This window comes from Hemitrygon akajei, chromosome 26 (assembly GCF_048418815.1).
Source record: "Hemitrygon akajei chromosome 26, sHemAka1.3, whole genome shotgun sequence".
In the NCBI taxonomy this organism is placed as follows: domain Eukaryota; kingdom Metazoa; phylum Chordata; class Chondrichthyes; order Myliobatiformes; family Dasyatidae; genus Hemitrygon; species Hemitrygon akajei.
Genome location: NC_133149.1, coordinates 51152213 through 51177878, shown reverse-complemented (window position 1 = coordinate 51177878; position 25666 = coordinate 51152213). Strand labels below are relative to the sequence as shown.

At 51.1% G+C, this 25666-nt stretch overlaps 1 protein-coding gene across 1 annotated transcript in view; it reads right to left on the bottom strand.

Moving 5' to 3' along the window:
- Window positions 1–1305: 1305 nt before the first annotated feature.
- LOC140716972 (serine/threonine-protein phosphatase 2A 65 kDa regulatory subunit A beta isoform-like) overlaps window positions 1306–25666 on the bottom strand; it is a 74559-nt gene continuing 50198 nt past the window's right edge. The window contains 6 exon segments of the mRNA XM_073030169.1: window positions 1306–2368; window positions 6313–6404; window positions 11193–11335; window positions 18083–18237; window positions 20544–20604; window positions 25465–25638. Coding sequence (XP_072886270.1) covers window positions 2352–2368; window positions 6313–6404; window positions 11193–11335; window positions 18083–18237; window positions 20544–20604; window positions 25465–25638 — 642 coding nt within the window. The 3' untranslated portion in view covers window positions 1306–2351.

Here is a 25666-nt window from a genome sequence, read left to right as displayed (position 1 = left end):
AGGAGTGAGGGTCCGAGGGTTTGAGGGTCGGCTATGCTTGGAGGAGGATGACGGGAACAAATGACAGGAATGACAGGAATGAAAGGGTTACCGTATGAGGAACGTCTGTCAGCTCTTGGGCTGTATTCCCTGGAGTTCAGGAGAATGAGGGGAGGGGGATCTCATAGAAAGATTCCAAATGTTAAAAAGCCTGAACAGATTAGATATGATAAAGTTACTTCCCATGGCCGGGGAGTCCAGGACAAGAGGGCACGGCTTCAGGATTGAAGGACGTCCATTTAGAACAGAGATGCAGAGAAACCTCTTCAGTCAGATGGCGGTAAATCTGTGGAATTCGTTGCCACGAGCAACTGCTCGTCAATGTCAATCTCAATGGGCGTATTTAAGGCAGAGATAGACAGGTTCTTGATTAGCCAGGGCATCAAAGGGTATGGGGAGGGGGCAAGGGGGATGGGGATGACTGGAAGAATTGGATGGTGAAACAGACTCGATGGGTCGATTGGCCTACTTCTGCTCCTCTATGATTAAGGGGAGGTTTCTCTGGTGAGGGGCACTAAGGTTGGGCTTGGGGCCAGAGAGAGGAGTTTGTAGGATTTGACCCGGAGTGGGGCCGGGGTGATCAATGGGGGATTGGTGGCGGGGGAAACCGTGAGCATGTTAGACTGTTCCAGTAAAACAGGCCCTTGTCTTTGCTCTTTCTTTACTAACCTTTTAGTCAAATTGAGGATTATGAAACTAAATATTTTAATTCTATGCAGTTATTTTGTAACAGGATCACAAATTACAGAGGGTCCCCACAAACAGGGGGCCTTGGGATGGGCTCGCCCCTCAAACCCGCACGTTTGGCGGGGCCCGGAGATGGCCTTCCCTGGACTTAAGCGGCCGAGGAAACGGAAATGTTTCGCACTGGCTGAGCCAGCGAGTGCAGGAGTTGGGGAGATTACGTCGCAGTTGTACCATCGCGTGAAGGTCCGCCACTACAGAAGCAGCGTGCTGCTTAAAGGGAGAAGCAGTAGCGGTGGGTACAACTACAAGTTTTAAAAGGCATTTGGAGGGAAAGATTTATCGCATCAGTGGGCCAAACACAGGCCAATGGGACTAGATCAGACATGAATACGATGGGCTCCCTCCCCCCCCTTGCCTCTCCACGTTGACTAAACTTGTTAATCCCACTTCAGTGACAAACTCTGATTTCTGTGCAAGACTTCGGTCTAAAATCCGGCGAAGAGCACAGAAAGCCACCTGACAAAAGAAATAATTTAACAGGAAGGAAAGAATTGCGAGGAGACAAAACACGTGACAGCATTTACCTTAATCCACTTTATTGGGGAAATCAGTCCAAACAACGATGTAATGTACAAATTAGGAGAAAGACATCCAGTGGTAGCAGGTTAAACCTGCCTAAAATCATTCAAGAAGCTATCAGACATTAAATTACATGATTTGCAATATTGAAACGGCATCCCAAATGTGACGAGACCACTGGAATGATACAATATTTTGTAATTCTGGTCAGGAAGAGAATCTACTTTAACTGATACGTACAGAAGCGGGGCTGCCTAACCAAACCACCGGGTAATCACAGCATCCACTGGCACTGCTGCTCACGCCATCAAAAGAAGCAGGTCGGCATTTAAAGCCATTTCAGTAAGGTTGGTCAAAGCTTACAGCACGTCGTTCAGCAACCCGGAGAAAACGCAGCGCGGACACCCTCCCACACGAGGCCCCCGTCTCTACGCCAAGTCGCATTCTTTCCCCTTCGTCAGGACCCATCCGACGTGGACCCCACCCCTACACCAGGCCAGGATCCATCCGACGTGGACCCCACCCCTACACCAGGCTAGGACCCATCCGACGTGGACCCCACCCCTACACCAGGCCAGGACCCATCCGACGTGGACCCTCCCCGCCACTTCAGATTGGACGACGTCTTCAGTTTCAATTCGAGCGTTTGCCGTTGGATGCTGGGAATACAAGCGAAGGAGTTTTGGGAAAGGAGGAGAAGGAGCCGGCAGCATGCTGGATACAAAGTGACTATCGACGGAGCAGCAAAGCTAATACACATCCTTGTTAACAGCTAAACCCACCGGATACACAATGCCACTGGGTACACTACAGTCAATGAAAATAAATAGGGGGGAGTAGACACTTATGATCACTCAAGCTAATTTCAGGCAGCAGAAGGTCTGCGGAACTATCATCTCCAAGGCAACTGAAATCCAGTGGCACTACCTACGAGACATTTACATTTTCCAGGGGGTCATCCTTTTCAGAGAGAGTGGAAGAAGGTTTTCAAAGATGTCAGCGGCAGATCTCGCTGCAGGTGCCGAGAGCCGTTCTGTCACCCCTTTCTACGATAAGGCAAGCACTAGGTAAGAAAGGAAAACAGGCAGATCAGATACTGAAAGCAGACAAGACGTGAACACTTCTGAAGATAATCAGAACGTGCATCTACCTGTAAGCTATGACGACAACTTGTGGGAATTCTAGCAATGGAGTATATGTCATTTCTAAAATACTGCAAGTGAATTCATATAATTACCAACTCTTAATTCCTGTTGCTTTAAGACCTATCCGGGCAGACGGGGCTCGTCAGCTCATCTGGGGGAAGGAAAACTCCGATCTCAAACCTCCGCTGTACCCGATCACGGGGGAGGCTCCGGGAGTGAACCCCCAGTGAAAAACCCAGAGCTGGAGCCCCCCGAGGCAGCCCTACGTCGAGTTCGACGCTGACCGGCGACTCCTGCGACGCCGCTGGTGACAAACGGTATCTGCCGTTCCTTTGGGTGCGTGGAGCCTGCTACACGGGCAACAGTTCGCTCTCCGTATCCTGCTGCCCTGGCATGCGTATCTAGACAGATAGGACACAACAGCCACGGTCGACCCTGACCAACGGAGGCCTCAGTCACTTTAAGACCTACTGGGTTCTGCTAACTACTAGATTTTAAAGTAGGAAACATTATCCACAAGGCTGATACAGAAACACAGGGGGCAGCAGGAGGCCATCGAGCCTGTATTGACTACAGCTATCACAGAAGTCTTGCTCTTGCCTCGGAACCCTTGCTGTCCCACGCTGCACTCTGCTTTCACCACTCCCTCTCTCCTCACATCACCCCCGTCATTTTCAGCCAAAATGTTAACACCCCTGCCCGTGGACCTTAAACCACTCAATAATGCAGCCCATTTCTCAGCCAGCAATTAATTTAGCAGAAACCGCGAACCAGATTTTCTGCTTTACTGAAGAGACAACACCTCAAAATCATTCAACTGAAAACAGACCACAAACTCTCATCTCTTCAGTGATTTTTTAAAAAAAAATCAAGTAATCTGAAACGCTACACACCAAATGAATTGATTTAACTGTAATAAATGTACACGGGAGGAGTGACTGAGGCCTCCATCGGTCAGGTTCGACTGTGGCTGTTGTGTCCGAGCTGCCTAGATACACAAGCCAGGGCAGCACGATACAGAGAGCAGGCTGTTCCCCGTGTAGCAGGCTCCCCCTCTCCACGCAGACAATGAACCCAGAGGAACGGCGGAGACCGATACGGTTCGGCACCAGGAGTTGCCGGTCCGCGTCGAACTCGACGTCGGACTGCCTCAGGGACTCCGGCTCCGGATTTTCCCTCACGAGTGGATATCGCTGCAAGGCAGCGGAGATTTGAGATCAGAGTTTTCCTTCTCCTAGATGAGCCCCATCTAACTGAGGACCACTTGGAATAAAGGCATCAGCTACCTCACATGGTTGGGACAAGTGAGGGTGAGACACAAAAGTCGACCACAACAGCAGAGCTCCCAGAGGGTCACAAGCTTGTCGCGGGGTTTGGAGGCTTGCCTGCCTCAACGACCCGGAGAACTATGTTGGTCGGACTCAGGGTTTTATGCTTTGGCTCTTGGTGGGGTCACCCATGCCAAACAGGTCAAAGGGCAGAGGCCAGACTCAGGGCGGTCCACCGGGTTCAGCTCAGGGCCAACAACCCTGACCGGTCAAACAATAACCGTTACGGAAACAGCAATGAAGAATCTTTCTACCTCCGAGTGCATCGGTATTCCTGGGCTCCACCCCCGCGGGATTTGTGCGATTGACAGGAGTGAAAACCGAGGAAGCTACTGACAAGATGAGGGGGAGCCCTGAACACCGCCAAAGATGCAGGGCCTTCATTACTGCCCCGAACACCAGCCGGGTAACAGGAAGTACATACGATGGTAGAGAATTATTGAACGGTACCGCTAGATTTTAACACCTGTTCTTAAACCCTAAAAATCACCCAATAGAAACACAGAACCATTTACTGAGGATTCCACTCAAAACTCTGGATTGCTTCTTAAAATATTCAGCCCACAGAAACAGGAGGGCGAGTGGGAGACAGAACTGGGAATTTCATGCTCAGCTCTATCACAAGGTTTATAATTCTGGACAATTAGCAAATCCCTCTAACTGGAAACAGTTCCAAGTATCACAGCGTTTTTCCAGCTCTTTGAATAATCCTCTGGTTGGCTTCCCAGTTGTACTTTCAGAGTTTTGAATCCATAATTTGTGTTTTATACCCCTTATTGAACCTGCTGAGGACTGCGTGTTTCTCCCCCCGACCCTCGCTAGCTGCACGTGCAGATTACGAGGCACACATCTTTAGTTTAAAGAGCCTTTTCTACCATCAGTACCCCTACAGCAGGCACCCATCTTGTGCTCATCTTCAGAGACCCAGCGAGAAACTGGGACACGATGCAGGCCGGAACTGCCTGAGGGGAGAATGCTTATGCTGGGACCGAGCTGGGACTCTGGGACACGATGCAGGCCGGAACTGCCTGAGGGGAGAATGCTTATGCTGGGACCGAGCTGGGACTCTGGGACACGATGCGGGCCGGAACTGCCTGAGGGGAGAATGCTTATGCTGGGACCGAGCTGGGACACTGGGACACGATGCGGGCCGGAACTGCCTGAGGGGAGAATGCTTATGCTGGGACCGAGCTGGGACTCTGGGACACAATGCAGGCCGGAACTGCCTGAGGGGAGAATGCTTATGCTGGGACCGAGCTGGGACTCTGGGACACGATGCAGGCCGGAACTGCCTGAAGGGAGAATGCTTATGCTGGGACCGAGCTGGGACTCTGGGACACGATGCGGGCCGGAACTGCCTGAGGGGAGAATGCTTATGCCGGGACCGAGCTGGGACTCTGGGACACGATGCAGGCCAGAACTGCCTGAGGAGAGAATGCTTATGCTGGGACCGAGCTGGGACTCTGGGACACGATGCAGGCCGGAACTGCCTGAAGGGAGAATGCTTATGCTGGGACCGAGCTGGGACTCTGGGACACGATGCAGGCCGGAACTGCCTGAGGGGAGAATGCTTATGCCGGGACCGAGCTGGGATTCTGGGACACGATGCAGGCCGGAACTGCTTGAGGGGAGAATGCTTATGCTGGGACCGAGATGGGACTCAGGGACACGATGCAGGCCGGAACTGCCTGAGGGGAGAATGCTTATTCTGGGACCGAGCTGGGACTCTGGGACACGATGCAGGCCGGAACTGCCTGAGGAGAGAATGCTTATGCTGGGACCGAGCTGGGACTCTGGGACACGATGCAGACCGGATCTGCCTGAGGGGAGAATGCTTATGCTGGGACCGAGCTGGGACTCTGGGACACGATGCAGGCCGGAACTGCCTGAGGGGAGAATGCTTATGCCGGGACCGAGCTGGGACTCTGGGACACGATGCAGGCCGGAACTGCTTGAGGGGAGAATGCTTATGCTGGGACCGAGCTGGGACTCTGGGACACGATGCAGGCCGGAACTGCCTGAGGGGAGAATGCTTATGCTGGGACCGAGCTGGGACTCTGGGACACGATGCAGGCCGGAACTGCCTGAGGGGAGAATACTTATTCTGGGACCGAGCTGGGACTCTGGGACACGATGCAGGCCGGAACTGCCTGAGGGGAGAATGTTTATGCTGGGACCGAGCTGGTTCTCTGGGACACGATGCAGGCCGGAACTGCCTGAGGGGAGAATGCTTATGCTGGGACCGAGCTGGGACTCTGGGACACGATGCAGGCCGGAACTGCCTGAGGGGAGAATGCTTATGCCGGGACCGAGCTGGGACTCTGGGACACGATGCAGGCCGGAACTGCCTGAGGGGAGAATGCTTATGCTGGGACCGAGCTGGGACTCTGGGACATGATGCAGGCCGGAACTGCCTGAGGGGAGAGTACTTATGCTGGGACCGAGCTGGGACTCTGGGACACGATGCAGGCCGGAACTGCTTGAGGGGAGAATGCTTATGCTGGGACCGAGCTGGGTCCAAAGCCGCAACTTACCAGTCATGGCTTCCTGCGCGAAGTATTTCACGTCCATATCTTGGTCCTGACTCAATTTCTCCAATATTGGTTTGACCTCGTTCTGTAAAGTGCTGCGATTTAAAAGTGATTTTTAGTACCTGTGAGCTTAAAGACTAGACAGCAGCACATTCACTTCAATCCAGAACGGAACTGGGTATTACCCAGATTAAAAACCTCCTGTTTCTGCCTCTCACGCAGGCTCCTGCTACCACAACTGATCTTTTACTGGCCAGGTACGGGGTGGAGCGGTCAGAAACTGCAGCTCAGCTCATTTGGGTGAGGGGATGCAAAAGGATGCCCCATTTTTACGCCGTTGGCGAGAGGGGGCATTAAATTCATAAATTTCCTTTTAATGCAATCCATCTGCTACTACTTTCCACACAAATTCCCATCAAATCCGAAACGCACAATTTCACAAACATCGTTACCCGGACGGGTTGGCGGGTTGGGGGGGTGGGGAGATATATCGCTACCAAAGGAGGTGTAAGGCACTCCTTCCCTCCGCTAGCCTGCAGGTCACCCTTGGGCAAGGTGTAGCACCTGGGAGCAGATAGCGGACGGTCACGTGTGCAGCCGGTGCGGATCACAAGCCCTGGTGATGCGACCACTGACGCCGGGCAGACAATCTCTGAAGAGTACCGATTATGGCTGGGGTCACCCCGTCTTGTAAGGACACACGCTGCCCAGGAGGCAAGGGCACAAACCAAGAACAATCGTGGCCACGGAGAGACCACAGCGTCACGTGATGATGATGGTGGTGGCACTGACTGAAATCTCACCGTGCAGTTTTCGGTTCTAACCAGGGTTTGTCCGTCAGTGGTCGAAGGGGAGAGGGAAGATGTATTAAAGAGGATCGGAGGAGTAAACTTTTCATGCAGGAACAAAAACCTGGACAGTCACTTGATTAATCTCTGGTTAGGTCACACTTGGGATACTGAATTCAGCGCTGGTCAGGCCTTTAAAGAGTGTGAAGGCTTTGGAGAGGGTACAGAAGACGTTTACCATGACGTTGCCTGAGATAAATCTCTGGTTGGGTCACACTTGGGGTACTGAATTCTGCTCTGGTCAGGCCTTTAAAGAGTGTGCAGGCTTTGGAGAAGGTACAGAAGACGTTTACCAGGATGTGATAAATCTCTGGCTGGGTCACATTTGGAGTACTGATTGTTGCTCTGGTCTCCCCTTTAAAGGGTCTGAAGAAGGTAAAGAAGACATGCTAGCTGGTACTGCAGCCTTTACCGGAGAGGTTGCTAAATTGGGATTGCTTTCTCCAGAGCGGTGGAGTCTGAGGGACGGGCTGATTGAAGTTTGAGGCAAAGACAGACGGCTGATGGGTAAGATGCGAGAGCAAGAGGAAAACAGCTCGAAGATGTGCCGAGGATTTGAGTGCCCGAAACACACTGATGGGTCTGGTGGCAGTCGATGCAGATACGAAAGAAGCGTTTAAGATCCGAAGGAGGGTCACGGTCTGAAACGTCGACTGGTGCTGCCTGACCTGCCGAGTTCCTCCGGCATTTTTTTGTGAGTGTTGAAGTGTTTAAGACACTGTTAGACAGGCAAATGAATGTGCAGGGAACGGAGCATATTGGCCACTTGTAGGCAAAAGGACGTGGTTCAATTGGGCGCTGCTTTTGTTTTTTTGCTTTTGCAGGTGTGGGAGTTCCAGAGCAACATGCACAAAATGCCGGAGCACCTCGGCAGGCCAGGTAGCACCTACGGAAATGAATGAACAGTCGACTGTTCTTCGCCAGGACTGAGAAGAAAGAATTGTGGGTCAACGGGCCTTTTCTACAGTGAGCAAGACAAAGGGATGTGGAGTTAGCGTGGCTAAGTGGGTTACTATAGCAAGGAGTGATTGTCAGTACAGATGCAATGGACGGGAGGGCATACAGTACAACTATTTCCGGAACCTGGGCTTTGCTTGAAACACCATCCGCAGACAACTTTTAACCCACGTTGCCAGCTTGCCAGAAGTTTTAACAATAAAACTTGACTAATCTATTGGAGTTTTTCAAGGATGTAACCAGAAAGTTAGACGGGGGAGATCCAGTGGATGTAGTGTACCTCGATTTTCAGAAGGCATTTGATAAGGTCCCACATAGGAGATTGGTGGGTAAAATCAAAGCTCATGGCATTGGGGGGGAAGGTATTGATATTGACATGGATAGAAAACTGGTTGGCAGATAGAAAGCAAAGGGTAGCAGTGAATGGGTGTTTCTCGGAATGGCAGGTGGTGACTAGTGGGGTGCCACAGGGCTCGGTATCGGGACCACAGCTGTTTACAATTTACGTCAACGATTTGGATGAAGGCATTGAGAATAACATCAGCAAGTTTGCTGATGATACTAAGCTGGGTGGCAGTGTGACATGTGATGAGGATGTTAGGAGAATTCAGGGTGACTTGGATAGGCTGGGTGAGTGGGCAGATACTTGGCAGATGACGTTTAATGTGATTAAGTGTGAGGTTATCCACTTTGGGAGTAAGAACAGGAAGGCAGATTATTATCTGAATGGCGTAGAGTTAGGTAAGGGAGAAATACAAAGAGATCTAGGAGTCCTTGTTCATCAGTCACTGAAGGTGAATGAGCAAGTGCAGCAGGCAGTGAAGAAGGCTAATGGAATGTTGGCCTTTATTACAAAGGCAATTGAGTACAAGAGCAAGGAAATCCTCTTGCATTTGTACAGAGCCCTGGTGAGACCACACCTGGAGTATTGTGTACAGTTTTGGTCTCCAGGGTTAAGGAAGGACATCCTGGCTGTAGAGGAAGTGCAGCGTAGATTCACAAGGTTAATTCCTGGGATGTCCGGACTGTCTTACGCAGAGAGGTTAGAGAGACTGGGCTTGTACACGCTGGAATTAAGGAGATTGAGAGGGGATCTAATTGCAACATATAAGATTATTAAGGGATTGGACAAGATAGAGGCAGGAAATAGGTTCCAGATGCTGGGAGAGTCCAGTACCAGAGGGCATGGTTTGAGAATAAGGGGTAGGTCATTTGGGTCAGAGTTAAGGAAAAACTTCTTCTCCCAGAGAGTTGTGGGTGTCTGGAATGCACTGCCTTGGAAGGCAGTGGAGGCCAATTCTCTGGATGCTTTCAAGAAGGAGCTAGATAGGTATCTTATGGATAGGGGAATCAAGGGATATGGGGACAAGGCAGGAACCGGGTATTGATAGTAGATGATCAGCCATGATGTCAGAATGGCGGTGCAGGCTCGAAGGGCCGAATGGTCTACTTCTGCACCTATTGTCTATTGTCTATAAAGACCAGCCTCCTGTGCAGGACCCTGTCAAAGGTCTCACTGAAGTCGAAGCAGACACATTGCATGACACACAAATAAAATGGTTCGCTGGGCTCCCAAAAGGCCACTGGGAGCTGGGGAGCAGATCTACAGGCAGATACGACGTGCGACACAGGAACGGAATCAGGCCGTCCAGCCCATCGAGTCTACTCTGCCATTCCGTCACAGCCGATTTATTATCCCCCCACCCCCCCCACCCAACCCCAGTCACGGAAAGGGTTTACTGAGTGGCTGACTTCAACCTCCCCAGTACCAAATGGAATTTCCTGAGCGCCAGAGGCTTCAATGGGTCAAAATCAGTAACTGCGTCTAGGAGGGTTACACCAGACGTCGACGTCACAGAGCCTACGAGGAAATGAGCCGGGCCGGATGATCACATTTTCAGCCGCAGTTGTAATTCCCTCAGTTTTAAGATATTCACAGATTAAAACTGATCCTTGGGTGAAGGTGCTGAGGTGCAGGAGGGGTAATTGTAAGAGTATTAGGCAGGGTCAGGAGAGGGTAAACTGGGAAGCAGCTGCTCGAGGGGACAGCGACACTTCTTCCCCAGGGCACCACTGCTCAGTACAAGAGGACATGGCTTTAAGGTAAGGGGAGGGAAGTTCAAGGGGGATATTAGAGGAAGGTTTTTCACTCAGAGAGTGGTTGGTGCGTGGAATGCACTGCCTGAGTCAGTGGTGGAGGCAGATACACTAGTGAAGTTTAAGAGACTACTAGACAGGTATATGGAGGAATTTAAGGTGGGGGGGATACATGGGAGGCAGGGTTTGAGGGTTGGCACAACACTGTGGGCTGAAGGGCCTGTACTGTGCTGTACTATTCTACGCTGGACCCTTCTAAAGGCCAGTTGATTGGAGTTCCTCGGGTAGCGTGGGTGATGAGAGAGTGTCAGTCTTACAACCTTACAGAAAGGAATATTACGCATGGCTCGGGAAAGCGGTAGTAAAACGAGGCCCTTGGGAATACGAAGGCAATACGGAGGGCAGAAACGGGACACAATGTTCTTGGCAAGGGTGTCCTTGGGAAGAAGGCAAGAGAGTGGGGCTGAGGGGGGGATAGTAAATCAGCACGATAGAATGGCTGTGCAGCGTCGATGGGCCGAACAGTCTATTTCTGCTCCTGTGGCTTGTGGAGTTAATCTCAGGACAGCGAAGATCGTTTAAGGTTAGCAAAGGAGGAGAGTGAGGGTGGGGAGAGGAGATGGACTGAGGGTTAAGTTTATGCCCCTCTCCCACACAGTACACGGAATGAGCTGCCAGAGGAAGTGGTTGAGCCAACTCAACATTGACAACTTTGAAGAGGACAGGTACGTGGGCGGGGAAGGTTTAAAGCAGGGGTTCACAACTATCTTGGTGCCACGGACCGACACCGTTAAGCTAAGGGGTCCACGGACCCCAGGTTAGGAATCTGGGACCGGCAGAGACGGGAGGTCTTGGCCGGAACGGGCCTGTGGCTCCATCACTAAATGCCACCACAAGCGGCATTTCAACTTGCGCCCCAAACCTGAGGCGGAGCGTGCTCCGCGGGCCGGGTTACGAGCCCCAACTCAGTGGCGTACCTACCTGGCATCTAAAACCGGTCCTATTTTCTGCAACGACTTCGCCACGTTGAAGCGAACGTTTGCCACCTGGTCGCCTGCCATCTGGAGGACCGTCGGCAGCATGTGCTTCGCTGTGATCTCCTGGCCACAGGCTTCAGACAGCACCTGAAACAGACAGACAGACAGCAGGGAATGCAAATGTTCACTCACAGCCCCCACCTTCCAGACGGAAGAAAAGATCACCCATCTGATTAGTGCAATTTTGCCCCGCGATGAAAAGACACAGTCCACGCTGGCACCGGTGATAATCGGCAAGGAGAGAGAGGAGGTCCTGCAAAGGGGATTTTCAGGTCAATTGAAGTGTTGTAAAGAAGTAAGTTTCTTCCAAGATGGCGGCGGCCACTCCGGAGCTGATTATCTGCTATTTGTGAAGTGGGGTGCCGTGCGCAATCATAATCGATTGAAAACGGACGTGGGAGCACGGAGGAACATCGGGAAATCTCCAGGAAGACCTTCTTCATTGCTGCTGCTGCTGTGAGGTCCGGGACTCTGCTGGGAAGAACAGGCCCCCAGTCCTCGGGGTCGCGTTGCCGATGGCCATTGGCGGGGCCGTCTTAATACGCTTGGCAGAGGATGGTGCTCAGAGAAGCTGTGCCGGAGGGGATGGTCGTCGGCTCGGAGGTTCGACGGACTCGGAGTCCGCTACGGTCAGGTCGCTTTCACTGCAAGGCTGGGTCCGACGGAGCTTTCATTGTGTGCTGTGTCTGCGAGGCTGAGTCCGGCGGCGCTGTGGAAGTCCATAGCGAGGGTATTCCCTTCTGCTGCCGGCGTGGGATGACGAGTCTGTCGGGACCCTGGGGACTTGTGGAAACTGTGTGGTGATTTATAGTCCTTTAACATCTTTGGACTATTTTTACTGTGCCCATGGTCTGTTTTTTTAATCAATTATGCTATTGTTTGCACTGTTGTAACTATATGTTGTAATTACGTGGTTTTGTGCAGGTCTTGTAGTTTTAGTTTTTGGTCTTGTTTTTGTCTGGTGGGTTTGGAGCTCCTTTCCGGGGAACGCGCTAAGACGGTAGCGTGATATTAATAAACAGCAGCCTCTCCGGACTCTGGATTGGGGATTGCCAAACGTTATGTGGATTTTCTGGTGTAGTCTGTTTTGTCATATGCTTTTGTGATATCATTCTGGAGGAACGTTGTCTCATTTTTTAACTGCATTGCATTTGTGGTTTCTAAATGACAATAAACTGAATCTGAATCTGAAATGGTGGTATATTGTAATTGCCGGACTACCCCCTCGGCGAGTTTAGAAACAGGAAGGCAGGACGGCTGAGATGAAGAGACAAAGAGTGGGTGCAGAGAGCAGGCAGGCAGGCATCACTGGGATCTCTTCCATGGCAAGCTGACCCGAGCCAAGAGGGAACCGAGACTGTAAGACGCAAGAGCAGAATTAGGCTATCGAGTCAAATACGATGGCAGAATATAGCATTAATGGTCAGACTCTTGGCAGTGTGGAGGATCGGAGGGATCTTGGGGTCCGAGTCCACAGGACGCTCAAAGCTGCTGAGCAGGTTGACCCTGTGGTTAAGAAGGCATACGGTGTATTGGCCTTCATCAATCGTGGGATTCAGTTTAGGAGCCGAGAGGTAATGTTGCAGCCATATAGGACCCTGGTCAGACCCCACTTGGAGGACTGTGTTCAATTCTGGTCGCCTCACCACAGGAAGGACGTGGAAACCATAGAAAGGGTGCAGAGGAGATTTACAAGGATGTTGCCTGGATCGGGGAGCATGCCTTATGAGAATAGGTTGAGTGAACTTGGCCTTTTCTCCTTGGAGAGACGGAGGATGAGAGGTGACCTGATAGAGGTGTATAAGATAATGAGAGGCATCGATCGTGTGGATAGTCAGAGGCTTCTCCCCAGGGTGAAATGGCTAACATGAGGGGGCATATTTTTAAGGTGCTTGGAAGTAGGTACAGAGGAGATATCAGGGGTAATTCTTTTACGCAGATAATGGTGAGTGCGTGGGATGGGTTGCCGATGGCAGTGGTGAATCCGGATACGATAGGGTCTTTTAAGAGACTCCTGGATGGATACATGGAGCTCAGAAAAATAGAGGGCTATGGGTAAACCAAGGTAGTTCTAAGGTAGGGACATGTTCGACACAGCTTTGTGGGCCAAAGGGCCTGTACTGTGCTGTAGGCTTTCTATGTTTCTATAAGTCCCCTCCACCATTCCATCATGGCTGATTTATTTTCCTCAGTCCCATTCTCCTGTCTTCTCCCCGTATCCCTTCACGCACTTAACTGATCAACCTCCACTTTAAATATATTCAATGGCTCTGCCTCCACGGCCGTCTGTGGCAATGAATTCCACAGATTCCCCACCCTCTGGCTGAAGAGATTCCCCCTCAGCTCTGCTCGAAAGGGACGTCCTTCTATCCTGAGGCTGTGCCCTCTGGTCCCAGACTCCTGCGCTATTGAAAACCGCCTCTGTGCATCCGTACCCTGGCAGTGAGGTTCGCTCCAGCTCTTTGGGAGGGTTTAAGCTAGTGAGGCAGCAGGGGTGGGACAGAGAACACTCGCGTAGTGAGTGCCGAGTCAGAATTCTAACGTCAAACAAACTGAACAGGCAGGAACGGGTGGGGAAGCACGAGAGGACTGGGAGGTTTAACCGCGTCTGTTTTAGAACATCGAAATTTAAAGCAGATTACAAGCCCACGTACCTGTAACCTACTCTAGAAACTGCCTAGAATTTCCCTAGCGCATAGCCCTCTAGTTTTCTAAGCCTCACGGACCCATCTAAGAAATTCTTAAAAGACCCGCAACTGTGTGAAAAACTTCACCCCTGACACCCCCTCGGCACCTGAAAACTATGCCCCCTCATGTTGGCCATTTCGGGCCTGTAAGAGCAGCCTGTCCTGCTTTCAGCCCGCTTGGATTTGAGCTGAGATAAGAGGCTTAGGAATGTGGTGTCAGCCGATCAGGATGGTGGAATTGGGAGGAGGTGCTAGAGAACGAGGGGGAGCCGGGAGCCGGGAGGCAGGAGGGAAGGCGGTGGGCGACGCTGTCCCTGTTGTGCAGGTGAGTGGCTTCGAGGAGGAAGGGCCGATACTCCCAATGGGAAAGCCCGTTTGCTCAAGGTGGATTTCCAGCGACCTTCGGAAGGTGGTGTGTGTGCTTTCACGCAGACCGAGGGAGGGTCCGGCGCGCGATTTACAGACAAGTTCAAGGTTTGAGCTCCACTGTGCACATGTGACTGTCTCAGTAGAACGGGCCCCTTTTGTAAATTTTTTCCCTCTCTCTTTCCTTTTGCTGCAGTTAACGTTCTTAAATAGACTCCTGAATAATTCTAAGCAGGGTACGATCTGTGTTATTCCTTGCTGACAGGCGATCGCCGGGGGCAGTAAGGCACACAGCGTTCACACAAACCGGGGTTTGGGTGGGCCAGATACCCCAGCCTCACGGATTCTGCACCCTCGTACAAAGTCTCGTACACCCTCGACGTACGAAGCCTGAAGTTTCTCCCCGCTGAGTCCAGCAGCCGTTAGCGAGGGGCTAAAAGGCTGCGTTTTCAGAGACGCCCGGTACAAAGGGGGTCTCGGAACTAATGGCAATATATTTCCAAGTCCAGATGGTAATACTCCAATGTTTCGCTATACTTGGCTGTTTACATCAAGTTCAAGTTTAACTGTCATTCAACCGCACTCTTTCAGGGTCACGGTACAAGACACAGTACCAACAGTCATGCACAGCACGTGGCACATACAGCAGTCACACAAAAAACATACCGTGCAAGTCCCTGAGTCCATGAATGTTGCAGCAGTTTGGAGTCGGGCACATACATCCTGTCTCCTGCCGAGCAAACACTTGGAGGGAGGGGGACGGTACCAACGTTAGCATAGACGCCGCGCTACTCCACCTCCAGCGCCAGCTCCTGACGCCTCTCTCCTGGGAGGCTCAAACCCCTGCAGCCCGCCAATAAATCAGTGGACCAGACTTGCAGCATTATGCGTTAACAATGCTCGACACGAAAGACTAAGACAATCGCTCGCTGCCAGACTGCACGCCGACCCCGCTGCTGCCTCTCTGACGCGGGGAGCAGCGCCATCTGCCCCGAGTCCAGCTCCTTCACCTTCTCCGCCGGCGGGCAACTCGCCGATGGGGTAGACCCGCAGCACTCTGCTAAGATCCAGCAGGGCCTTGCGACCGTAAATAAATAAAAGACAGTAACACCTTTGGCTGGCCTCGTCGCGCCCGAGCACGCTGCCATCTTGCGGGAAGCTCGCCGCTAGAGGTTTGTGGATTAATAAGGTGCGTCCCAGAAAACCCTCCTCCTCAGCATTTCAGTAATAAATCATTACGGTGCCTCCCCACCACTCCACTCACTCACTGAATCGTTCAGCCACTCAACAACGACAGGAACAATATCACCCTCCCGTGTTGCTTACACCAAACTAAATATAATCTTGCATTTCTTATCACACTGACGTTTACTCTCCTTACTGGGCACGCTGTGTTTCTCTTCACTGCCCCCTCAGCTGTGAACGTGGCCTGTGGCCCATCCCTGTGGGTTGGAATCCCAGCGGACACTCCCGCAGGATGCGAGCCCTGCTTTGGTCCAAAGCCCGCACAGGGATCACTTTCTGGGGTGCTCCTGCTGATCCAGAGGTCCAAAGTTCAAAGCACATTCATTACCAAAGTATGAGCTCCATATTTTGAGATTGGTCTTCTTGCAGGCAGCCAGAAAGCGAAGAAACACAAGAGAATCCACAGAAAAGGAACCCCACGCAACGTGCGCAGAAAGAACAAACCGTGCAAACAAGAATTTAAAAATAGTAAACAAGAAAGACATAGAACAAGACCCGCAGAGTCACTGGAATTAGGTCCACAGCCAGGGAGCCAGTTCAGACCTGTAGCTGGTCCAGGGCCCCGATGGCTTCAGGCCACAGCCAGGGAGTCAGTTCAGACCTGTAGCTGGTCCAGGAGCCACTCGAACTAGGCAAGTTCAGTGCGGAGGGAAGTACTGACAGTGACAAGTCGGTTCAGTGCAGAGGTGAGTAAAGCCTCACGGAGATGTGAGTCTTTCGCCCTCAACTCTTTTAACCTGGCTCGGTGCTTAAATCGACTGAACACTGGTTCATTCCCCACTCTCAGGCCACTTACAATCCAACCTGAAGTCCGCGGCAGCCGCACCTGCGTTCTTGAGAGTCCAGCTTGCCAAATCCTGTAAAAAACGCCAGGTCGAGCAGAGCGCGATACCCTCCAGAACCTATCAAGCTCCACTTCAAATATACCCAGTGACTTGGCCTCCATCGCTGCCTGTGGCGATGAATTCTGTGGACTCACCACCCTCTGGCTAAAGAAATTCTTCATCTCCGTTCTAAAAGGGATATCCCTCTGCTCCAAAGGCTGTGTTCTCTGGTCCTAGACTCCCCCACTATAGGAAACATCCTCTCCACACCCACTCTATCTGTGCCCTTGGTCCTAGACTACCCCACTATAGGAAACATCCTCTCCACATCCACTCTATCTGTGCCCTCTGGTCCGAGACTCCCCCACTACAGGAAACATCCTCTCCACATCCACTCTATCTGTGTCCTCTGGTCCGAGACTCCCCCACTACAGGAAACATCCTCTCCACATCCACTCTATCTGTGTCCTCTGGTCCGAGACTCCCCCACTACAGGAAACATCCTCTCCACATCCACTCTATCTGTGTCCTCTGGTCCAAGACTCCCCCACTATAGGAAACATCCTCTCCACATCCACTCTATCTGTGTCCTCTGGTCCGAGACTCCCCCACTACAGGAAACATCCTCTCCACATCCACTCTATCTGTGCCCTCTGGTCCTAGACTCCCCCACTACAGGAAACATCCTCTCCACATCCACTCTATCTGTGTCCTCTGGTCCTAGACTCCCCCACTATAGGAAACATCCTCTCCACATCCACTCTACCTGTGTCCTCTGGTCCCAGACTCCCCCACTATAGGAAACATCCTCTCCACATCCACTCTATCTGTGTCCTCTGGTCCTAGACTCCCCCACTATAGGAAACATCCTCTCCACACCCACTCTATCTGTGTCCTCTGGTCCTAGACTCCCCCACTATAGGAAACATCCTCTCCACACCCACTCTATCTGTGTCCTCTGGTCCTAGACTCCCCCACTATAGGAAACATCATCTCCACATCCACTCTATCTGTGTCCTCTGGTCCTAGACTCCCCCACTATAGGGAACATCCTCTCCACATCCACTCTATCTAAGCATTTCAACGGAATCTCCCCCTCACCTTGTCCGAACTCCAGCGAGGCTCAGGCCCATCAAATAAAACCAGGGAGCTCTGCAACAGGAGAGCTGCAAAGCTGAAGACTGTGGGGGCCTTTAAGACCACTTGTAAATTGCAGTTGCATCAAAAAACTTAAAATTCCCTCAGCCAGATAACGTATAACGTCCATTTCAAGGTATTCAGATCTCTCAGCATAGTCCACTACATCGCGGAAACAGACCCTTGTGAAATAAAACTTCACAGTTGTAAGCCATCAGGTGGGTCAACCGGTCATTAAATCAGTTGTCCTTCAGCTAACACTGTCCGTCCATTAAACACGAAACACCACTCCACCTCAGCAAATAATGCAAAAGTGCAGAGCCTCGCATCAAGCAGATGCCAATACTGGAAGGAGCAGCTTTGGCAACGTTGAGAAATTAAATGAAGAATTAAGTGTTGTTAATTGATTTTTTTGCAGAATCTAAACATTCACAGTGAACATATTAGAAGAACATTTTAAATAAATCCATAATATCTCTGTTAAATCCTTTGTGTGTTCTAACTGTACGTTTTATTCATGGAATATTTTAGCAGCTTGTGAAGTTTAATGGAAGCATTGTGAAGGTGATACTCACGTTAATGCAGAACAGGGTGGTCATTCTGTGAAGGTAGTTGGGGTCGCTGGCCATGGCAAGCACTTTCGGCACAATGGTGGATTCCGCCCAGTCTTTGCCGAACTTCTCCACCAACTTGGTCAAGTTGTTGGTCGCGGCCTCGCGAATGGCGTACACTGCAAGACAGCGTTCACAGGGTCAAGAATTAGGCGCTTGGAAAGTAGCGTTTTAATATACTTATTTATTGTTGATTATTTATTGAGATACAGCACGGAACAGGCCCTTCTTGCCCTGCGAGCCTAGCCTAATCACAGGACAATTTACAATGATCAATTAACCTACCAACCAGTACGTCTTTGGGAGGAAACGGGGAGAACATATAAACTCCTCACAGGCAGCGGCGGAAATTGAACCCAATTGTAAACCGTTGTGCTAACCACGATTCCACTGTCCGCCCCATTAGATACTTTAAAAAATACATCGGATAGATTACCATTATTTATTACTAATTATTGTAATTGAATAATTAGTCATTGTTCAAGCCCTAACCGCAATATTCAGATTCCAGGGACCTACACGAAAAGCAAAACAGTCCAAATCCAATCTGTTGTTAATTTTATTGGTCTTTAATCAAGACGCACTTTAAAGAAGAATCAGCCCAGCTGTTTCTGGGAAATTACTTGCACAGGGAAAAATATCCTCATCTGCCATTCGCTTATAAAAAGGATAAGGACCGTGAATATCGATTGCAAGGACAAACTACATTCTGACTGACGACAGCACAGAAGCTTGAAAGCTCCCAATTTAACGGCTGAGAGATTTACGACGGGTGACACACCTGAGTGGCCCAAGTCTCAGGAGAGGCTTCCGGCATCAACTAAATACCACAACCCGCTTACCCCCAAGAGAACGAAGAGAGCCATCTTTTACAAAAAAAAAACACAGGACCTGAGCGATGTTGCCTTAAAGCCGGCTTGAGTACTGCATAACTGTGACCGCCAGGCAAGAAGAAAACCACTGCAGATGTGATGGGCAGCTTCTGGAGACGCAGGCAGGATTAGGAACTCGTACGTAGAGGGGGGTGAGAAAAAAGGAGTGGATGAGGCTGGCATGAGGTCATGTTGGGAGATGTGTCTGTGAATCCCTGCCCGTTCATTCGCCTGCTCTGTTGAGCATCTCCAGAATTTTTCAGCTACTGTTTCAGATCCCCAGCTCCGCTGCCTGAAGGCAACTAACCGGAGTGGCTCGTGGGTCTAGCTCACGTCTCGCAACACCCTGCAGAGTCTGGAGACGTCCCGGCTAGCAGGCTCACTGGTCATTGTAAACTGTCCTGTGATTAGGCGAGGGTTAGATCGGCTGGTTTCTGGGCGATGTGGCTTGTTGGGCCATTCTCGAATAATTAAATAAATAAACGTATCTGTTAAAGTCCGGTCTGTTTCTTGTTACCTTTGTGTACTAGTGTACTAAAAGTGTACTTGTAGCAGTAAGAATTGGGGGGGGGGGAGGTGGTGTTAGGATTATGATGGCATTGGGCAGGAATCTGGGAGTACAAACTGGGATGAATGCACTCAGAAACACACAATTGAGACGCGGAAGTCGTTTAGGGCTTCACTTGGATGGGGCTCTGCAGAGGCTTGTCCCACTGAGGCGGGGAAAGGACAGAAGGGCGAAGGAGCCATGCTTGACAAGAGATGCGGAACAGCTAGTCTAGAAGCGTAGGATGCGAAGATCAGCCTGGGCTCCGGAGAGTCACAGAAGGTGGCCAGGAAGGGCGTGAAGAATGGACTCGGGAGAACTAGAAGCGAGGACTTGGCGAGTAGGATTCAGGGGGAAAAACCCCGAGACACTGGAGAACAGGAGGATGGCCAGAGTGAGGGTCCGGGCCGGCCAGTGCTGAAAGACGAAACGTGTCTGGAGCCGGAGGACTTTGGGGGGAGATCCGCAGCGAAGACTTTGCTTCAGTAACCACCAGTGAGGGGGACCTTGATGTTTGTGAGGGCAGTGATATGCTACAACTTGTTGACATTAAGAAAGAGGACGTGCTGGAACTTAGGGCGGATAAGTCCCCGGGGCCCCAGGGTTACTTATGGGAAGCAAGGGAAGAGATCGCTGCACCTTTAGTGACGATCTGGGCATCCTCACTGGAGGTAGTCCCAGAGGATTGGAAGTTGGCAAATGTTATTTCCTTGTTCAAGGAGGAGAGCAGGGATGACTCTGGGAATTACAGACCAGTGAGTTTTAGGAGAAGATTCTTACAGACAGGGTTTACAAGAAGCACAGCCTGATTCGGGAGAGTCAGCACGGCTTTGTGAGGAGGGGCATGATCCAATCCTTTGAGGATGTGACAAAGCAGGACGATGAACTTTTGGTAAGGGGTTTAGCGGGCTCACTCAGCATCAAAGAAAGCACCGTTAAACGACGCGGACAACTCTGAAGGGCTTTTCGCTCAGCAGAAGTCACGATTCGTCAAGGCTGTACTCACCGTGATCGACCAGCCACGTCATGCACAACGAGTTCAACTTCTCATCGAAAAACTCCACCCCCTAAACAGGTTTTGACGAAAAAAAAGAAGAACGTTGATAAAATAACCCCTTGGATTTCTAGCAGAACGTGCCAACTCGTGACATTTGCATTCTGGCCGCTTCCGCCCGTCGCTACTTACCGGCACAGTTAGCTAACTTCTTTGAGCCAATGGCCAAGGGGTCACACAAGAAAGACTGGCCACGTCCTCTAATAAACTGCAGCAAAACTAGATCGTGCCATGGCAGAAGGCTATACAAAAGATACCCTATCTAAGGTACTTGCTTCAAGTACTTTCGAATATCCTTGAATCAATTTCTTTGATCAGGACTATGATCCATGAAAAATAGGAAAAAAACTTAGAAGTGTCCAATGGTTTAATGAAGACAGTAAGAACGTTACCACTATCGGTAGCGTAGCAGTTGGCGTGACACTATTACAGCTGGGGGGGGGGGGGGAGGTCAGAGTTCAATTCTGATTGTCACCTGTGAGGAGCCGGTACGTTTTCCCTGTGGGATGCCAGCGTTTCCTCCCACAATCCAGAGACGCACCCAGTTAGTAGTAACTGTTACCTGTCTCCTGTTTGGGCTAGGGTGGGATCAGGGTTTGCTGAGCGGCAATCGAAGGGCAGGCAGGGCCTGTATTTTTAATAACCCATGCACCCAGATCCACAGCAGGAAGCTATTTCAACTTCACGATTTAAACATTACGCAAGCTGCCACGTGTGCTGGATTATTCAGATTACAGATCTCACACTCCCGACCAGCGCGGTATCTCTCTTCGACATGACAATGCACCATTCTACTTTCTACATTCAATCACTGGGAACGAGTTAGCCTTTTCCCGCGGTGCATAATTCTCAGGTATCCAGCACAAATAAAAACTCCCCCAGGGTAACCGTGTGGCTGAGTAGTCCAACCACAAGCTCTGCCGGTGACTCTTACCCGGACCTTGACAACTCTTTAACTACAAAGGTGTAAATATTCACTGAACAGTTTTATGATTAACCGTAAAACACGGGAACACAGCACAACAGGAGCATTGTTAGTTTCTGGCTGAGAAAATCTACCTTGTGTTTTCACACGGAAACTGAGGGTGACTGGCTTCCTTAAAACCAATCCCATACAAAATCTGGTATGATACAGGAGAGTTGTAAAATTAGTCAGCTCCATCATGGGCTCTAGCCTTCGTATTATCCAGGACATCTTCAAGGAGCGTTGCCTCAAAAAGGCTGGGTCCATCATTAAGGACCCCCCCAACACCCAGGACATGCCCTCTTCTCACTGCTACCATCAGGGAGGAGGTACAGGAGCCTGAAGACACACACTTAGCGATTCAGGAACAGCTTCTTCCCCTCCGTCACACACACTCAGCGATTCAGGAACAGCTTCTTCCCCTCCGCCATCAGGGAGGAGGTACAGGAGCCTGAAGACACACACTCAGCGATTCAGGAACAGCTTCTTCCCCTCCGCCATCAGGGAGGAGGTACAGGAGCCTGAAGGCACACACTCAACGATTCAGAAACGGCTTCTTCCCCTTTGCCATCAGGGAGGAGGTACAGGAGCCTGAAGGCACACACTCAGCGATTCAGGAACAGCTTCTTCCCCTTTGCCATCAGGGAGGAGGTACAGGAGCCTGAAGACACACACTCAGCGATTCAGGAACAGCTTCTTCCCCTCTGCCATCAGGGAGGAGGTACAGGATCCTGAAGACACACACTCAGCGATTCAGGAACAGCTTCTTCCCCTCCGTCACACACACTCAGCGATTCAGGAACAGCTTCTTCCCCTCCGCCATCAGGGAGGAGGTACAGGAGCCTGAAGACACACACTCAGCGATTCAGGAACAGCTTCTTCCCCTCCGCCATCAGGGAGGAGGTACAGGAGCCTGAAGACACACACTCAGCGATTCAGGAACAGCTTCTTCCCCTCCGCCATCAGGGAGGAGGTACAGGAGCCTGAAGACACACACTCAGCGATTCAGGAACAGCTTCTTCCCCTCCGCCATCAGGGAGGAGGTACAGGAGCCTGAAGGCACACACTCAGCGATTCAGGAACAGCTTCTTCCCCTCCGCCATCAGGGAGGAGGTACAGGAGCCTGAAGGCACACACTCAGCGACTCAGGAACAGCTTCTTCCCCTTTGCCATCAGGGAGGAGGTACAGGAGCCTGAAGACACACACTCAGCGATTCAGGAACAGCTTCTTCCCCTCTGCCATCAGGGAGGAGGTACAGGATCCTGAAGACACACACTCAGCGATTCAGGAACAGCTTCTTCCACTTTGCCATCAGGGAGGAGGTACAGGAGCCTGAAGACACACACTCAGCGATTCAGGAACAGCTTCTTCCCCTCTGCCATCAGGGAGGAGGTACAGGATCCTGAAGACACACACTCAGCGATTCAGGAACAGCTTCTTCCACTTTGCCATCAGGGAGGAGGTACAGGAGCCTGAAGACACACACTCAGCGATTCAGGAACAGCTTCTTCCCCTCTGCCATCAGGGAGGAGGTACAGGATCCTGAAGACACACACTCAGCGATTCAGGAACAGCTTCTTCCCCTCCGTCACACACACTCAGCGATTCAGGAACAGCTTCTTCCCCTCCGCCATCAGGGAGGAGGTACAGGAGCCTGAAGACACACACTCAGCGATTCAGGAACAGCTTCTTCCCCTCCGCCATCAGGGAGGAGGTACAGGAGCCTGAAGACACACACTCAGCGATTCAGGAACAGCTTCTTCCCCTCCGCCATCAGGGAGGAGGTACAGGAGCCTGAAGACACACACTCAGCGATTCAGGAACAGCTTCTTCCCCTCCGCCATCAGGGAGGAGGTACAGGAGCCTGAAGGCACACACTCAGCGACTCAGGAACAGCTTCTTCCCCTTTGCCATCAGCGAGGAGGTACAGGAGCCTGAAGACACACACTCAGCGATTCAGGAACAGCTTCTTCCCCTCTGCCATCAGGGAGGAGGTACAGGATCCTGAAGACACACACTCAGCGATTCAGGAACAGCTTCTTCCCCTCCGTCACACACACTCAGCGATTCAGGAACAGCTTCTTCCCCTCCGCCATCAGGGAGGAGGTACAGGAGCCTGAAGACACACACTCAGCGATTCAGGAACAGCTTCTTCCCCTCCGCCATCGGGGAGGAGGTACAGGAGCCTGAAGACACACACTCAGCGATTCAGGAACAGCTTCTTCCACTCTGCCATCAGGGAGGAGGTACAGGAGCCTGAAGACACACACCTCAGCGATTCAGGAACAGCTTCTTCCCCTCCACCATCAGGGAGGAGGTACAGGAGCCTGAAGGCACACACTCAGCGACTCAGGAACAGCTTCTTCCCCTCTGCCATCAGGGAGGAGGTACAGGAGCCTGAAGACACACACTCAGCGATTCAGGAACAGCTTTTTCCCCTTTGCCATCAGGGAGGAGGTACAGGAGCCTGAAGACACACACTCAGCGATTCAGGAACAGCTTCTTTCCCTTTGCCATCAGGGAGAGGTACAGGAGCCTGAAGGCACACACTCAGCGATTCAGGAACAGCTTCTTTCCCTTTGCCATCAGGGAGGAGGTACAGGAGCCTGAAGACACACACTCAGCGATTCAGGAACAGCTTCTTTCCCTTTGCCATCAGGGAGGAGGTACAGGAGCCTGAAGGCACACACTCAGCGTCTCAGGAACAGCTTCTTCCCCTCTGCCATCAGGGAGGAGGTACAGGAGCCTGAAGACACACACTCAGCGATTCAGGAACAGCTTTTTCCCCTCTGCCATCTGATCTCTGAGTGGACACTGAACCCATGAACACGACCTCTGTATTTCTGCTAGTTACCGACACAGAGAGGTAATCTACAATAACCAGCTTACAACCAGCACGTCTCTGGGATGGCGGAGGTAATCGGAGCGCCTGGCAGAAACAGAGATGAGGAGCGATTTCTTCAGGCCGGAAGGTGGTGAATTCACTTCCACGGACGACCGTGGGGGCCGAGACATTGGGTGTAATTAAAATGGAGGACGGCAGGCGCTTGATTAATCAGGGCGTGGAAGGATACGGGGCGAAGACAGGAGAATGAGGTTGAGAGGGACAATGAATCAGCCATGGTGGAATGTTGCAGGATACTCAATGGGCTGAATGGACTATTTCTGCTCTCAAGAGGTCACTTGGTTCCAAACAATTCGTTTATTGGTCATTACAGAATGTCTCTCTGGTGCTTCCTGCTCCCTTCCCCCTTTTCCCAATCAAAGAATCAGAGGGTCACTCATTATCAAAGCATGTATCCATGTACAACTCTGAAATCTGTCTTCTCCAGATAGCCACGAAGCAAAGAGAGAAACATGGAAGTCTTTCAGAGAGAAACACGAAACCTACACCCCCCCAGTACAAAAAAAATAGCATCCTGATCATCAGCCCCCAAAACCACCCCTCCCGCCACACACAAAATGGAACAGCAACATCGACCCCCCCCAACCCAACACAAATATCCAACAGAACAGTTAACCCCCAAACAGCCCTCGCACAACAAAATGAAAAGAAACAAGCGATATAAAAAATAGAATATGAAAACCGTAAGTCTGAAAAAGTCTGCAGTCCTTAAACCTGCTGGACTAAAAAGGCTTCCCACCCCGGGATCCGCAGGCTAATGGTCAATCAAAAAAAAGGTGGGGAGCCCCGGGTCTAAGGTAAGACTACCCATGTCGGTGGGCTACGAGTATAATAGTTACCATCGCACGTTTGCTTCTGGTACAAAAAGGAAAGAAGACGTTCAAAGTTATTTGCGTCTTTAAAGTATGAATTTAATATGGGCAATCATTTCCATTCTGCAAATCATCCACACGGAAGCACTGCTAATAAGACTATGAAGAACATTTTAGAATAAAACACCCACCAGCTGCCCTGCGAGCAGGGGCATGTACTCGATGATCGCCAGGCGCACTCTCCATTTGGCATCTTCTGCTAATTCCACAATGGCTGGCAGCAGAGACTGTGATAACTGGCGAATTCCAATCACTTCATTCACGCAGTCCAGATTGGAGATAATGTTCAGACGGACCTCAGGGCACTAGGGAGGAGACAGACAGACATACTTT